This window comes from Echinops telfairi, unplaced genomic scaffold (assembly GCF_000313985.2).
Source record: "Echinops telfairi isolate 266 unplaced genomic scaffold, ASM31398v2 ScPeMD7_7469;HRSCAF=8507_1, whole genome shotgun sequence".
Classification (NCBI taxonomy): domain Eukaryota; kingdom Metazoa; phylum Chordata; class Mammalia; order Afrosoricida; family Tenrecidae; genus Echinops; species Echinops telfairi.
The window spans coordinates 50156807-50171494 of record NW_022111373.1 but is presented as its reverse complement, the minus strand read 5'-3'; the positions used below and the strand labels follow the sequence as shown (position 1 = coordinate 50171494).

The 14688-nt window shown below is 38.6% G+C and overlaps 1 protein-coding gene across 2 annotated transcripts in view; it reads left to right on the top strand.

The window, feature by feature from the left end:
• Positions 1–14688, top strand: part of LOC101651260 (leucyl and cystinyl aminopeptidase) — an 89037-nt gene that overhangs the window by 45102 nt on the left and 29247 nt on the right. For both annotated transcript variants that reach the window (XM_004703474.3, XM_045285076.1), the window contains exons 5-11: positions 576–696; positions 1504–1658; positions 4988–5101; positions 6413–6547; positions 12085–12216; positions 13896–14056; positions 14280–14368. In XM_004703474.3, coding sequence (XP_004703531.1) covers positions 576–696; positions 1504–1658; positions 4988–5101; positions 6413–6547; positions 12085–12216; positions 13896–14056; positions 14280–14368 — 907 coding nt within the window. The remainder of the gene's footprint in view (positions 1–575; positions 697–1503; positions 1659–4987; positions 5102–6412; positions 6548–12084; positions 12217–13895; positions 14057–14279; positions 14369–14688) is intronic.

Below are 14688 nucleotides of genomic sequence, written 5' to 3'. Positions count from 1 at the left end.
TTACACAGTCACATGCCATGATGCAAATACAGGAAGATCACAGCCCGATGGGTGCAAAGTCTTGTGGATCCAGTGGCGATGGAAGCATCTCAGCACTGCTGGGAGTCTCCACTTGGCTCCTCCAGCTGTCCAAGTGTGGCTGTTCAACAGGAAGGTTTAGAACTTTAGAACTTCATTTTAAGGTGTGGCTCTTCAGTATTGAGTGCATGCAAGATGCCACGCACTGTGATAGATACTAAAACACCGAAAACTAGCTTTGCCCTTAAATAGCTAAGTCCTCTGATAGCTCAGAAGCAAGAAAGAGAATACTATAAAATTAAATGAGCAAATGCTTATAAATTGCTATGGTATCACCCAATGTAGTTGGATGAAATGACCCAAAGTAGTTAGTTTTAAAAATGAAAAGGGAATCACTGTATGGAAGAGATTGGGAAGACTTTGAACTACAAGCAAGTTTCTGTGCTGAAAGACAGCACTCTTGTAAGTTCTCAAATAGACTGGTCTTGACAGTACTCTCCAGAATAGTAAGCATTTCGATTGTCCTCTCCTTACATCATAGTAATGCTTTCTTTTAGGTCTCTATATATGCTGTACCAGAAAAGATTGAACAAGTTCAACATGCCTTGGAAACAACTGTGAAGCTTCTTGAGTTTTATCAAAAGTACTTTGAAATCCAATACCCAATTAAGAAATTAGGTAAGAATCAGGTACTTTTTCTTGTCTTCATTATGATGAATTAGACTCATTTTGCAAAGGTTTTTTAGGAGGTGCTTTTTCCAGAATTATTTTTAAAAGAGAATCAGTAAACATTGTTAATAAGTTAAAATGTTATATAGTTCTTATTGCATTATTATATCAGAATTTTGGAGCTTAAGACACTTTGAAACTTGTGGGGCTGTTGCAAAAGTGCTGTGTAACAGGATTTGCTTAGAGTTAACCTGGAATTTACCAAATCGAACTTCCTAAGAAATTCTTAATTGAAATAATAAAAGTTGAGTAATGGGAGTTCAGTAAAGCTAGAGAACTTTAATAATTGAAGTAGAGATGATCCCTCAGTGGAAGAATGTGAACCCTGTACTCTGTCTTCTTGCCTTAGAAAGTTGATTTATTTGTAAGAATTGGGTATCTTTTCTTGGCTAAAGGACAGGGATTTAAGGAATTAATCAGATCATCCTCAGTTGATGGATGGGTAAGATTACATGAAGGGCTAGAGAGTAATGAAGGATTATAAAAATAAATGTGTGGGAGCGGGGAGGCAGGGGAAAAATGAGGACCTAATGTCGGGGGTTTAAGTGGAGAAAAAATGTTTTGAGAATGATGTACAAATGCGCTTTACACAATTGATGTGTGTATGGATTGCGATAACAGTTGTATGAGCCCCTAATAAAATGTTTTAAAAAAAATGTGTACCGATTCACAGTCATAAAGAAATGAGTACTTTTATTTAACTAGGAAAGGCCCATACACAAGGAAAGTTGATCACTTCTTTTCTGTTCTGTGCAGATTTGGTGGCTATTCCTGACTTAGAAGCAGGAGCGATGGAAAATTGGGGCTTGATCACCTTTCGAGAAGAGACCCTTTTGTATGATAATAATACTTCTTCAGTGGCAGATAGAAAACTGGTTACCAAAATCATTGCTCATGAGCTGGCCCATCAGGTACTTTCAGTCACGGCTGTTATGTCTCGTGTTGTTTCTTACTTCATATCTTAAGAGTTTTATTAGAATAGATTTATATGCTAATAATAATTCAGCTTTTTGTTATAGAATTGCTTCTTTCATAATAGAAAGACAATTTTTAAAAGCAAACGTCATTTTCAGCTGAAAATGCTGTCTAATATCTATGTATCTACTTACTGTTGATTCAGCTTACAGCAACACTACATAAGGTTTCAGAGACTGTGAATCTTTATGGAATAGTCAGGTTCCTCTTTCTCCCTTGGGGCTGATGGATTTGAACCTCTGACCTTGCAGTTGGTGGTATACTGCTTAACCCATAGCACCACCAGGGCTCCTTAGTGTTTGTCTAGAAATTTATGATTAACATTTTCTAATTTTTTTACGATCCATTTTTCACACTTGCTGTAAGGTAGGTGGAAAATTACATTTTTAAAACATGGAAAGTGAGACTCAGCGTAACTAAATGACTTGTCCAGAGCCATGAGCGATAGCACTGGGCATTCAAACACCAGCATCTCGTTAAGGCTTGGACGCCACCTCTAGCCACACAGTGAAACAGTTATTTGACCTCTGCCAAATGTCAGATGCTCAATAGCTTTGTGGGAAATAATCCTTTTCTCTAAATTGTCCCTTTTTTCCTGACAACTTTTAAACTGTAGTTCTCAGAATTAGAAGTACTATTTTTGTCCCCTGCTGTAAACTGGGTTCTTTATTATTATTGGGAGAGGGAGGTCTTTGCATGAGATGGAAGATGAAAGAAAATTGCATGTACCCTTCCCCCCAACACCCTGTCCTTTTGTGCCCTTGATGAGGTAACTGTCAGTGTTAGATATGGTTTGGAGAATGCTGTGATGGTGGGAGCTTATGAAGGAGGAGTACGAGGGCTACCCCCCAAAAAGTCCCAGTGCTCATTTGTTTTGTTTTTTTTGATGTGCAGCGGGTAGTCCATTTGGAGTTTGTTCCACCAGGTCAGACTGTTAATTAAGCTTTCTATTTAGAGGTTCTGAAAAGATTGCATAGCAATGTGCTGCAAAATAAGCCTGATATGTAGCAGGCAGGGATTGGTTTTGCCACCACAACAATGCACCTGCTCACGCAGCCATCTCAGTGCTCCAGTTTTTGGCCCAAAACTAGCATGCCTCTTGCCCCATGCACCTGACTTACCTGACCTCACTCTATATGATTTCTTTTTGTTTCTGCATATGAAGAAGGACATGAAAGGACAGTGATTTGGCAATGTAGAAGAGGTGAAGAAAAAAACAAGGGAGGTGCTGTAAGCCCTCCAAACAGATGTGTTTCCGAGAATGGAATTGCAGATTCGACAAATGAATTAAGTGTAGTGGAGAGTACTTAGAAGGCGATAAGGATGTTTTGTAAACAATTTTTAAATACATAGCTTTGGGGGAAAAAATCTGTTTTTTTGGGGGGGGGCAGGGTATCCCCTTAAATGACATGCTCTGGTCAGTTTAGAGTGTAGCTCCAATGCAATCTACAGGACTCTTTATAGCCCTTGTGAAGTTTCTATGACAGCATATCAAACACAGACGTATTCACAATTAATTAAGAGACATACAGACAAATTGTCCTTTGGGGAGTCTCCTCTAGTTCTGTGACTTTTGGGACCACCCATGACCATTTGGGAAATGTAACTTTGTTACTTCCTTGGGATTGTTAAATCAATAAGTTGTTATAATTATCAAAAGTGTGTTGTTTTGATATCTAGTAAGCTTAGCCTTCTGTTGCTGGTTGTAGAAAAGCCCTGATTAAAATTGCAGACTACTTGTTTCAAGGATTTTTAAGATACTTTTTTTTTAGGAGAATTTCCTTTTGGTTCTTTAAATCTTTGTTTCACACTACCATGTAAAGGAAGATATTTGAAAAAATTACTGATTACATTTGCTTTTATGCATGCCAACTTTCTTATGGTGTATAAATTCTCGACTCATAACTGCTATTCACAACCTGGGCAGCTGAGGAGAAACATGAAGTTTGGGATCCAGAGATCCCAAACAAAATCTCTCACATAGGGACTTATTTGTTAGTTTTCCCATATGGTTGTAGATAATACGGGAAAATAATCGTACATTTTGTTGTTCGGTGCCATCCAGTGGCCTCCAACACTTAGCCACCCCATATGCAACAGAGCAAAACACTGCCCAGTCCTCCGCCATCCACACAACTGTTCCCATGCCTGAGCCCCTGGATGCAGCCACTGTGTCACTCCATCACATCCAGCCCTTGCTCTTTTCACCACCCCTCCACTCTACCAAACTTGACGTCCTTCTCCAGGGACCGGTCTCTGCTGACAACATATCCAAAGGATATATATGCAGTCTTGCCATCCTTGCCTCTAAGGAGCACTCTAGCATTACTTCTTCCAGTATGGATTGGTTTGTCCTTTTAGCAGTCTATGGTACTTTCAACATTTTTATTTGGCACTACCAGGCAAATGCAGCTACTTTTCTTCTGTCTTCCTGAGTCAGTGTCCAACGTTCACATTAATCTGATACCACGGAGAACACCATGGCTTGGGTCAGTGTACCTCCGAAACATCCATACTCTTCAGTACTCTAAAGAGGTTTTGTGTAGCAGATGTACCTAATGCAGTATGTCTTTTTATCTCATGACTGCTGCTTCCATGAACAGTGATTGTGGATTTAAGCAAGACAGAATCCTTGACAACCTCAACCTTTTCTCATCATGATGCCACCTATTGGTCTAGTTGTGAGGATTTGGGTCTCCTTATACTGAGCTGTAATCCATAGTGAAGGCTACAATCCATGAACTTCATCAGCACATGCTTTAATTCCTCCTTATTTTCAGCAACCAAGATTATGTCAGCTGCATATCTCAGGTTGTTAATAAGTCTGCCTTCAATCCTGGTGCATTGCTCTTCTTCATATAATCCAGCTCCTCTTCTGAGTTGGTTGTCTTTGAAGGTGGAAATACAGGATCTGATCACAGATAGCATTGTGCTTCATGATGGATTTAACAAGATCCTTTATGACAGTGAAAGCACATGCATGCTAAGTTGTTAATATAGAGTAGAAGAGTTTCCTTGACTGTAACTTATTATTTTTAGATGAGGTAGTTAAAAACCATTGTTTACCTAGTATTAGTCGTGTGTTGAGTTGATAAATGTGCTAGTAATATGCCTTGCTTGTTTTCCTGTTCAATGAAAAGAAAATTCTAACACTTTTATTTTTAAAGTAAATTTATAGAATATCTATAAGCTACAAACTAAATTATTAGAGAATCCCTGCGACTGTCAATACTATGTTGGTCAGTAGTCTGTCTCTTCTTTACAGTGGTTTGGTAACCTGGTCACAATGCAGTGGTGGAATGACCTGTGGTTGAATGAAGGTTTTGCCACCTTCATGGAATATTTCTCTTTGGGAAAGATATTTAAAGAGCTCTCAAGTGTAAGTAGACTGTTTTTAAGGCCGCCTGTCAATTTTTGCCCTGTAATTGTGGTATCCATTTGAAGTAAGAAAAATGTTTTTCGAAAGGGTCAGTAAAATGGATTGTTACTGGTTGTTCTTTAACGGATGTTGCCCTTGTGCCCAAAGGAAATTTAGATAAGGTTAAAAAAAAAAAGCAAAACCATACACCTTTTTGCTCTAAGTTTGAAAAAAGAAAAATTGAAGGCACTTTGCAGCAATGCACTCCATACTATCACTGTGTACACTCTTTTTAGCATAGTATATCGATTGATTTCAATAAATCATTGGACCTTTTTTAAAGTACAGTCTATTTTGAGCTCGTTTCCAGAGATTTGTAGTACCATTTTGTTATAAATAAGCGTAATACTATTTCTCACTATGTTAATTCTTTCCTTGGAGATGTATGCTATTCTTAGAGATAATAAGACACACTCAACACGAGGCTGCCCTGTGACAGATGTGACAATAGTTCAGGCAATAGGTGGGGAAATGTTGAGATACCTTTTTTTATACTTTCAATTAAGCATATTGAAGATATGCTCCAACCTGGCTTCCAGTCTAAAAATCCTGTATTGGGCTGATTCTGAACTTTGCAGTGATAAAAAGAACTCATTTTTAGTCCAAATACTATGCAAGGTATTCTAAACTTGCTGTATGCTGTTTAGGCAGTGAGATACACAGTTTTACCACATGGTGGTGCCCAGAATGTTTAAAAACTTGTAATATATACTCTAAGCACACCCATCTGCAGAGCTCTCAAAGAATTATTTGTGTTGTTATGTTTTATTTTAAGTGAATTGCAGTTTAGGGACCAAGTATATAAGGGGGCTTCAAAAGTTCATGGAAAAACTCCATTGTCTTATCATTCAATTTCCCCATGAATATTTTTAAGCCCTCTTATTATTTTAACAGAAAAGCTGGTTTATGTAAGAAAAATCAATTTAAGAATAAATTTTATAGCAGGTTTTTAAAATACTTTTTAAATACTATAATGTTTTTTACGAGTATCTTAAGTAGATGAATTTGGCATATGGTTCTTCAATTGTAGATCCTTAATTTGTGTTTTTTTTTCAGAAATGCTGTTTTTCATGCAACCAGGTTTATAACTTTATTTTTCAATTGAAGAAATATGCACAAAGGGCAATTTTTCTACATTTTCAAAATCTTATATTAGTTATTTTTTATAATGATATTAAACATCTGTGAGTCTAATGTATGTGAATAATTACTATAACTTTGTGTTTGATCCATGATAGTCATAATACCGAACCTGTTTAATTTTTTAATTAGTATGAAGATTTCTTAGATGCTCGCTTTAAAACCATGAAGAAAGACTCTTTGAATTCATCTCATCCAATATCATCATCATCTGTCCAGTCTTCTGCGCAGATTGAAGAAATGTTTGATTCTCTTTCCTATTTTAAGGTACTACTGTGCTCTGTGCATGCATACACACACATACACAAATACCTGAAGTGGTTCTGAAATTAATGTTATATATGATTTAGATTATTTTAATGATTAGGTAGTATTTTTGGTTGTCTTTTTAACTCTAATTAAATCAGGCTTTAAGTTATTTATTTCTATTTCAGTCATGGCCTTAACTTTTTGTGAGTTTTCTTTCTCCATCTTTTAAGTTTTGTGAATTGCATTCTAGGTCATTAACAAGATCTTCTAGCTATATGGAAATATGGGCCTCCCCCAGCTCCTCCCAAAGTAGCACCTGCCTATGAAACTTTCCTAAGCCAAGGTGGCGTACAGCAAATACACAATCACCTCTCATTTTTACGTGGAAAATGTTTGAGCATTTCCAAACACAGACTATAGCCCACAGAGTTATCCCAAATGATGCATAAAGCTAAAAGAAGGCTAACATACAATATTCACAGACAGAGTTCACAGCTGTGGCAGTTTGATACTGAGATGTTGAGTGTGGTTCTCGGGGTGAAGCCCCTGATGGCTTGAGGCTTGCGTCCTCTTTAGTGGTTTACTACAGAACAGACTCTGGGTGCCAGCTGCGCTTTTCACCTTTTATTTTTTTGAAAAGGGAAAATTATATTTGGATTTCTTGTGGCTAGTGAAACCAGATACTAATGTAGGTCTTTGATAATTAAAGTAAAATTTCAAAATGTCTTGGTGGTGAGGACTTGTGAAGCAATGACAAAGATAAAATGTGCTACAGAACATTTCTGCCTGTGATGGTGACCATTTGAAATGAGTTTTAAAGAGTAAGAATTCAGGCAAATGAGGATGGGCAGGAGAGGACAGGAATGGGATGAGGAGGTCTACAAGGAAAGGTCAGGAATACGTACCAAGGTCAAAGCATGCTTGGTGAGCCAGTAGCTATTGGACTACACCAGAAGCTGCATGTCAGGCAGGGAAGAAATAAGAACGCTAAGTTGTGGCTCAGTTGCAAAAAGCCTTGAATGCCATAATTAATCTGGTTCCTTTTTTTAAAAGCAACGGGAAGCTGTAGGATACTTTTGAAGACGGGAGTGATTGTCAGAGTCAGGAAAACTCAACTGGTTTCAGTTAATGAGGTGCATTTTAAGTGTGGGGGGTGGGAGGGAGACTTAAGTTGGGGAATTTCTGCTGAAGTCTAGGAAGGAAATGGTGCAAGTTTGAAATGAGGATTCATAATAATCAAAAGAGAGTGGTGGGGTGTAGTGACAGGATGAGGAAGGTACAGGAGACAAGGATGACCTCCAGATTTCAAATCTCATTGATTGGGAGCATTAGAGTACCATTAATAAACAGGGGAATCCGCTCTGTTAACTAATTAGTGTTGTTAAATACATTTCACTTAGAACTATGCTATGATCTTAAAGCCTATACAGGACTTGTCAATTAGACATTTAAGAAAAGTATGGTGCTTTTCTTACACCAAAATTATTTTCAGGATTTGTTATTATAGAGCTCTTGTCTTCCTCAGTCTCTGCCTTCTAAGAATTCAGTGTCTTCTGGTTTTGTGGCCCTAAGGCATACTTAACCTTTGTCAGTGTGATAACTACTTATTTTAGAATTAGGAAAATATACCATATAATTGGGAGAAGTGGAGCTCTGGGTAACCTACTAATATTGTGTGCAAGAAGTAAGAAACAGTAGGGAAATGTATTTGATAATATACTCACTGTTTGGGGGGCTTTAAAATCTTCAAACATAATTCTGATGCTAGTTATTGGTTGAGAATTTACTCATTTGGAAATTTTATCCACCAGCCATTATTTTAAGTGCTGGACCTTGTCTCTTGGAGTTTTCATTTCAGGGCAGAGAGGTTAGAGATAGACATTAACCAAGGGATTGAACACATGGATATTTTGTCAGGGGAGTGAACTGATGAAAAGGCACCGTCATAAGGGAAATGCAGGTGGGGGAGCCCACCAATAAGGGGACATTGGAAGAGCCATCTGGAGGATGTAAGAAATGAGACATGTAGATTTTGGAAAGAAGAATGTTTCAGGCAGAGGAAATAACTAAGATAAAGGACTTGTGTACAGGAAAAAAAGGTAGCATAGCAGGCCTGGGCCTACTGTACTTAGCAAAACTTACTGGCAAGATTGGCATCTGGGAAATTGGACTTTGAGAGTATTTCCAACATTCGCTGATAAAGAATGGTTCAGTGTGCCTGAGCTGTACAAAAATGTATGCTGACCACCTGCCTGCTTTCTGGAAGATTGAAAATTTGGTACATACTAGGTAGAAAATGACTTTTAAAACCCCTCTCTGCCATTGAGTCAACTTACAGCAACCCTAAAGGGCAGTGGAGAATTGCCCCTGTGGGTTTCCAAGACTGTACCTTTTTTGAGAATAGAAAGGTTTGTTTTTCTCCCAAGGAGTGACTGATGGTTTCAACTGTTGACCAATGGCATAACCACTAAGCCGAGGCTGTGATGAGCTTCCCTGATAGATGGCATTTGACACATGCCACACCTCAGTACTGGGGAATTATGTACATCCTGTGTGGCAAGGACTCTTGGAAGCTTATTCTGTTTCCTCTGGACCTTGTCCCATGAACCTTCTCCTTTCACTGATTTTGCTCTCTGTTCTTTCACCACAATAAGTCAGGGGCTGGGGTGGTCTTGGGATACCTGAGTGGTACTGAGGCGATAAAGTTGGGCTGTAGAAAGTTAGGATTTATTTTATTTGTGTAAAACCCTTGCGCGTGGTTTTTGTCTGTAAGTGGAAAATTTCGTAGAGGGAGTAAATTGGTGGTAAAGGAGAAAAGGGGCCCGTTGAGAACAAGAAAGACTACTTAAATTTATAGACTAAAAATACCTATGAGGTGTGATTTTAGAAATAAGTTTATTTAGGTATTCCGTTCACTTATGTCACAACGTTATGACTTAACATTACTACATTTTTATTAGAAATGAAATCCATTCAAAAATGTCTTGAGTGTACTGCACATTGTTCAGTCATTGGAGCTATGTTTCTCAAATTATCCCTTAACTCGTGTAGTCTAAAGAGACAATGTATGCCTTATCTTTGCTGCAAATAGATCCCGGAACGTGTCGTCAGGTGCCATTGAGTCCTTTCTGGCTAAAAGTGGCCTGTGTACAGCAGCAGGAGCCACTTGCCGGGCCTGTGTCAGCCTTCCCATGCAGCCAGTCTTCCTTTTTTATGCTACCCCTTTACTCTCCCAAGCATGCTGTCCTCCTCCAGGGACAACAGATTCAAAGTACGGGAGCTGAAGTTTCACCCCCCTTGCATCAGAGGAGCATTCTAGCTGTACTGCTTCCAAGACAGATCGGTTTGTCCCTTTGGCAGTCCGTGACTCTTTAGTATTTGTAGCCAGCACCATGATTCAGATGCGCTGATTCTTCTTCTATCTTCCTTCTTCAGTGTCCAACTTTCACATGTATATGAGGTGATTAAAAATACCATGATGACTTGGGTCAGGCACACCTAAGCCCTCAAAATAACTTCCTTGCCTTTCAACACTTTACAGAGGGCTTGCGCAGCAGATTTACCAAATGCAGTGTTTCATTTGATCTCTTGACAGCTGCTTCCCTGAGCATTGATTATTGATCCAACCAAGAGAAAATCCTTGATAACTTGTCTTTCCTCCATTTATCATGATGTTACTTCTTGGTTTAGTTGTGAGGACTTTGATCTTCTTGATAGTGAGTTGCAATCCATCTGAAGGTTGCAATCTTTAATAGTCATCAGCAAGTGCTTCAAGTCCTCCTTTCAGCAAGCCAGGTTGTGTATTTCAGGTTATTAATGAGCCTTCCTTCAACCCCGATGCTGCATTCTTCTTCATAGGATCCACCTTCTCTGGTTATTTGTGAAAAAGCATACTGGGGGCTGTTAGAAAAACCTCTTAGCCATAACCAAACACCTTTAGGGAATGAGTCACTGGGCCTGGCGATTCAGGACCATAGTTTTGGAGGACACCAAGAACTGAGGGGCCAACTGGTATAATGTAGTTGACAAAGAATATTCTAAATCCTCCTTTGGTGAGTAGCCACTGGAGTCTTAGAAGCTCTTGACAAGCCCTCTAAGGTACAACTATTGGTCTCTCCCTGTCTGGAGGGAAGAAGAGTGGTGACAATTGATGGTACTTGTCAGCAATTAGTCCAGTGACCTAAAGAGCCACGCCAACATCAGGCTTCATGACCCAGAGACCAAAAGAACCTGCTGGTGTTTGGCTGCCACTACCAACTGCTCTGAAAGGGCTCTCATTAGAACATCCTGAATAGAGTGGGGGAAATAAGGTTGAACAAAACACAAGATCATAAAAGAGACCTGACTTACTGGTTGGATAGAGATTGCCGGGATGCCTGAGACCATGGCCCTTATTCACCGTAGTCAGGTCTCGAACTGAACAGCTCCAACTTCTACAACAGATAGCTGTATAAGAGGAGCGGTAGCACTAGGGAGCCATATGCTTTAGAATAATCAGCCATTGAGATTTTGAAAAAGCAACATTTACCCAAGGGCAAAGTCCTGAAGGGTTGGGAAAGGTAAAGGAAGGGACACAAGAAACACAAGGAGGAAGTGGGATAAGTGCTGATACCTTGGGATTACAATGAATGAAATTCAACAAAATGTGTTTGCATTGTTAAATGTAAAATTGGTCATCTACAGCCGTTCACCCAATTCATCATAGTAAGTTTAAAAAGAGAAAATAGAGACCTATAAAAGATGCAGGAAGTGATATAAAATGTTTTAGACGATAGTGAAGGAGTATTCATTTTGAGTCTGGAAAGGCTTCCCAGAGGAGGTAGAGGTAGTTTCAAGGTTGGGAATGAAGATGTATGTGGGTGAATAGTATATGTAGACTTAATAATTACATACATGACTGATTCTGCAATATGGGGTATGTTTGCTGTCCTATATGTATCTGAAGTGACTGGAAGAAGGGCAAAGATTGATTACTTCAACAATGTGATCTACTACAATTAGATTTTAATATACTAGCTGGCAAGGAGACTTTTGAGAACTCTATTAAATTTATTGTGACACCAATAGTGTGCCAGTGAATTCAACTGCTAACTTTAAGCATTGGAGGTAGGAGTAGAGATGCCACAGAAAATTTGGCATGTTTTCTTGTTAAGAATGAAGAAAGTTTTCTAAAGGCTGATTGTACAAATCTTCTTGATTTGATTGAACTATTGAATATATGATATGTGAATTATATGCCAGTAAAACTGCTGAGAAAAGTAACATGTAAACAGTGAGTACACTGATATACTATATAAACGGCTGATATTTGTAGTGTGCATGAGAATCTACTCTATTACTTCTTTTCCAGACCCCTTAAGGTAAATTTTTTAAGTCATTTGAACACATAATCCGTATCTGTTTATAAGAGACTACATAAAAGTAAATTATAACAAAGGCCTGTGCATGAAAATAAAAGGTTTTAGAATATTTTAAATAATGGATTCTTAACTCTATTACCTATGTTATTCTGTTATTTTTCTTCCATTTTATTTATGTATTTCTGTGTTGAACAGGGAGCTTCCCTCTTGTTGATGCTGAAAACTTTTCTCGGAGAAGACGTGTTTCAACATGTTGTCATTCTTTACCTACATAATCACAGCTTTGCATCCATTCAAAGTGATGACCTGTGGGATAGTTTTAATGAGGTAGGAAGCTTGGGTGTTTCACTTAACTCTTAAAGTAGAAGATAGTTTTATTTCTGTGTTTCTAAGTCTTTGGAACTAAGGATGGTAATTTGGGAGAAGAGGGGATGGAGCTTAGCATAGAGATATTTACAAATTACGCTTCTAAAGGAAAGTCAAGAGATGGGAGTACTGTTCATAATTGTTGAAAAAATGTAGGCTTGTTCGCAGTCTCGGAAGGCCACTAGGGGCAGTTGTACCCTGTCCTAGAGGGTCGCCCTGAGTCAGCATCCACTCCGTGGCAGAGTTTGAGGATGGCTCTTTTTATTCCCGATCTTAATCTCCATTCCTACTTTATTAAGAAAGTTGTTTTTAATGTAACTGATGTAAATAACTATAATTTTTTGTTTGATTTTTTAAAAAAATCTTTTTCCTAGTTTTACCTTTTCCCTGTATTTTATTTCCCACTCGTGATTTTTCTGTGCTCTATCATTTGACTCTCTTTTGTGGCCCTGTTTCTTTAAGTTAAATGATGTATCACAAGCTGGTTACTCAAAGGCCACCTACTGCCCTGGCAGGATTGGTTGTGTGCATTTTGGTGTGCAGCTAAAATGTTCTGGCCCGGGGCAGTAAAACGCAGTGTGATTGGGTAGAGGTTCTGCTTCTGAGCAGTACATGAGTGTAGTCTGCCTCAAACGTGTGCTAACGGCACAGTCGTCACGAGTATTTGAGTGTGTTACTCGGATCCAGATTCATGGTGGTTAATGTTTTGGAAACTCACAGACAGATCCGAAAGTGGATTGACACTTCTGGACATTTCCCAAAGAAAACAGTCGAGAGGACCCTGAGTTAAGAACCCCAGCTCTGGGTTCTTTTTCATATTTTCCCTATTCCTTGCCTTCTGTGAAATCCAATATTTTAATAACTATTAACCCTTTGCTCAGAAGACAGCTCTTCTGTGGTTTTTAGTTCTTTTGGAGATGGGCTAGTTTTTATTATAGGAGAGATCCTAGAATCTGATCAGTTTTATCCAACTTTTTAAGAGAGACTTTGTGAAATTGCTTCTTAATCATTGATACCAGATGCCCTCAAGGCAGAGGGTTTTGGATCTGTGAGCCTGTCCTACAAGGTGCCATATTTTATTCATGTATTTTGTGGGAAAGGGAATCTAATAATAGCAAAAAATTAACACAGTTATAGAGAATCTTAAAATCAAGGCAACTAACTTGCTACTGTGATGCTTCTCTCTAGCACGTCTACACTATTGGTTCTGTAAACAATGAACTCTAACATTTATGAAGGCTGAGGACTCAGGGAACAAAGAAACCTGCATCAAGAGTGAATAAAAGTGCTTCTAATTCCAGACCTCATATAAATTATTCCCGATTCCTAACGGCTATTACTGTAACCTAGAACACTTACACCTTCTTAGGGATTTCTGTTCCGTTCACTTGGTCGGTAGCCTTATTGCTGCTCTTCTTACACCCCCTTTTGTGATCAGCTCTGTTACAGATTTCTTCCATCAGAGTTGCTTGTTTGCCTGGATTTAAGACACAGACTCAACTCGGGCGTCTCATGCCCTAAATGAAATGTCATCTTCATACGCTGTGCTAGGGAAAGAGGGCAGAGTAGAGAAGCGTTGACCCGCAAAGTTTCTAAACCGGTACTTTTCACTAAGCAGACTAATTCGTTTTTCCTGGCAGGTCACAAACCCAGCTTTAGATGTGAAGAAAATGATGAAAACCTGGACCCTGCAGAAAGGAGTTCCTTTAGTGACTGTTCAGAGAACAAAAACGGGAGTTCTTGTACAGCAGGAGAGCTTTTTTCCAAACATGAACCCTGAAATGCAGCCTTCAGGTGCAAGGTACATGTCCTTTCCCTCCATTCTGTCTCGTTTGTCCCCAGGTTGAAATACTTTTAAATGTTTTATAACTGCAGTGTCTCATGAAATCTAGTAAGATTACTCTTATCTGGTAATCGCGTTAAAATTTTCAACACCTTCCCTGCCCTAAAAAAGACAGTAAATCACTTTGTGTAACTGACTTAAAATTGGAAAGCCTACTAATCATGTTATTTCCTTTTCACAGCTACCTGTGGCACATTCCACTATCTTATATCATTGAAAGAAAAAATGACTCTCAATCTCAATCAGTAATGTTACTGGATAAAAAATCAGGTAATGACCATACCACTTTTCTGATGAGGAATTAGTGCATTAAAAAAGGAAAATTACTGACTTCAGGACGAAAAATATATTACACATGCCAGTATGCATACTTCCTGAACTGGTGAATACTCAAGTCTCTGTATACTTCCCTCCCCTTAGTGAACTGAAATAAGATATAAAAAGATACAGAAAATGTCCTGACAGTCCTGGTAGAAAATAGCAAATATTATGTTCTTGTATCTTAGTTAGGTGTTTTATGGTATAGAATAAGAAGTACTAGAAGTAGAATAGTTTCTTAAAGTGCTAACTAACAGGTGGGTGTGACAACT